This window comes from Palaemon carinicauda, chromosome 4 (assembly GCF_036898095.1).
Source record: "Palaemon carinicauda isolate YSFRI2023 chromosome 4, ASM3689809v2, whole genome shotgun sequence".
Classification (NCBI taxonomy): Eukaryota; Metazoa; Arthropoda; class Malacostraca; order Decapoda; family Palaemonidae; genus Palaemon; species Palaemon carinicauda.
The window spans coordinates 44788566-44791065 of NC_090728.1; the positions used below are offsets into that span (position 1 = coordinate 44788566).

Here is a 2500-nt window from a genome sequence, read left to right on the forward strand (position 1 = left end):
CTAGTAATGACAGTAGGATTCGTTATCCTAATGACAGTGATTATAGTCAATTTTTTTAGTGAGCCAGATTTGCACCGACTTGCAGGGGTGCCCTTTTAGCTCGGAAAAGATTCCCGATCGCTGATTGGTTGGACAAGATAATCCTAACCAATCAGATAGCAAGAAACTTTTCCGAGCTAAAAGGGCACCGCTGCGAGTCGGTGCAAATGCACCTCATTAAAAGAATTTGACTATAGTGTATTATAGCTTATTTTGGAAAAATATATTTATTTAAAATAAATTCATTCTAAACGATTTCATACAACCAAAATATAATCTTTCAATTTTTACTGTCAAATAATCCCACACTCCAAAGCTGACTCAGAACTGTCACAAACCTAAAAAAAAAAAAAATTTCCCTTTCCCTGCAGGATTTCAGGGAAAGGCTGAAGAAATTATAATTGCCTGCTTGAGTGAAGAAATAAGTCTGAGTTTTTTTTTTTTTCTTCAATGTCAACTGAACCAGTTGCTTGAATGTCGTTCCGGGCACAGAGCCAGAGGAACTCGTTCTAAGAACTATCAAGTTTCAGACTGCCACTCGAGTGTCGTTGGAGGGAGTGTGTTTTGAACATGCAAGCAATTAGAAAAGGGTTGTAGTTATCAACAAAGTTATCTATAATGATAAGAGTAGTAGTAGTAGTAGTAGTAGTAGTAGTAGTAGTAGTAGTAGTTATTTTTTTATCCATGCATAATGTTTTGAATCGAATCATATCCCATCACCTTACTAGCATTTCACTTAAATGTCCATTTTCAATAATATAATAAATAAAACATCGTTAACAAGAATGTCATTACTACCACCACCTGAAAAATATCTTTTGAACTCTGGAACACGTTCAAAACACGTTTCTGATATATCACTTCTGTTATCTGCATTTGCGAAAAAAAGATATTAGTTCCGCTCGAATATTAATACAATTATGAAAAAGCCTTTCTTAAACAATCACATTGCTTCGCACTATCACACACTCTCTGCCACATCCGCCGCGGCTGGAAATCATTGAGTTAGTAATAATAAAGAGATCTGGCTCTCATTCCTTCGTGCTGAAGTAGCAGTGGTAGTCATCACGAGGATTCAAATGGTTTACCTTCATGGCGGTAGGATCCAGCTGTCCAAGGAGGAGGAGGAAGAAGAAGAGGATGAGGAGGTTTATGGAATTATGGATATGGATTGAGGCTCTTTTTTGGGCGCGCGCAGCAGGTGGATGGCTGTAGGATCGGTGAAGGATGGGGGCTGGATGGCGTTAGGGGAAGGGTGGTGTGTGTGTAGCTTTGGCTCTTGGATAGGGTTCGATCTCGAGAGAAGAGGAAGGAGGGTCGTAAAAAAGAGGGAAGGAAAGCCTCGCTAGGCTTCGGGAAACGTCGGGAATGCCACTCGGTCGACGACTGAACGTCTGGGAGTGGCCGACCTAGCTCTTATACCTTTCTTTGACCACGCCCGCCCTAGGACGTCCTCCTGCCCCGCTCGTGTGGGGTGGGAACGAGACGGTGCGTGAGTGCGTGCGCCGTGTGACCCTATGCCACACTGTGCCACATCTACCCCCCCTATCTCACGCCCCCTTCCCCACCACCCCCTTTCCCGCCCTTCCCTCCTTTTCCGAAGGCGCCCTCCTCACTTAACCGCAATGACATCTGAAACCATAGCAAGGGCAGAGAAGCCCATTAACGCAGTAGAGTTTCGCAGGAGAAGGAAGTGATGATGTAGACTGAAGTACTCAACTTGAAGATCACAAATGATATCAAATTAAAGTAGCTATTATCTCAGGTGTTCCAGTCGGTACGGATATGACGCTATAGAAATCTATTGACAAACCCATTTGCGTAATAATAGGGTTGTGTGGGGTATGGGAATGAAGACTGGGAAAGGGGGAGAGATGTGGAAGAGTTATTAAGTCATTGACCATCTGATGATGGGAGTTTAGTTGTTTCGTAGGTGAATTTTGGATCGAGTAACCAGGTAATCTTGGACGAAAATACAAGAAAATTAAATTAAAGGAAAAAATTAAGTAAATATTCTATAGAAATGAAATTGACGGTAAAAGACAAAATAGGGGAACACTTTTGTTAAAAAACACTTGCAAAGACAAAAACTTTCTTTGGTAGGTTGTAAGCAAATTAGAGTAAATGATCAAATACTGGTTCAAAATGAATAACTCAAAAATATCAAATGACGAAAAGAAAATACATAGAAAAATACAAAATGAATTTAAAAAGATGAAATGATTTAGAAAATTGTGATCATAAGTACGATTATTTCAATAATAAATATTGAACTAACGGACAAGTAATTTAAACAATAAAATATTAAGATAACCATATTATGATAGAAAACTGTTATAGAAATAAATGAATATTTAAAATAAGTGCATTCTAGATGGTTACTATAGCAGTTTAGAATTACCGATAGTTTTTTTTTTTTTATAATCATAGATTTGTTAGACATTTTTGACAACCTGGTATT

The 2500-nt window shown here is 38.9% G+C and overlaps 1 protein-coding gene across 1 annotated transcript in view; it reads right to left on the reverse strand.

Moving 5' to 3' along the window:
• Positions 1–1441, reverse strand: part of LOC137639052 (nucleolin-like) — a 31782-nt gene extending 30341 nt beyond the window's left edge. Inside the window, exon 1 of the mRNA XM_068371372.1 lies at positions 1128–1441. Coding sequence (XP_068227473.1) covers positions 1128–1133 — 6 coding nt within the window. The 5' untranslated portion in view covers positions 1134–1441. The remainder of the gene's footprint in view (positions 1–1127) is intronic.
• Positions 1442–2500: the final 1059 nt, after the last annotated feature.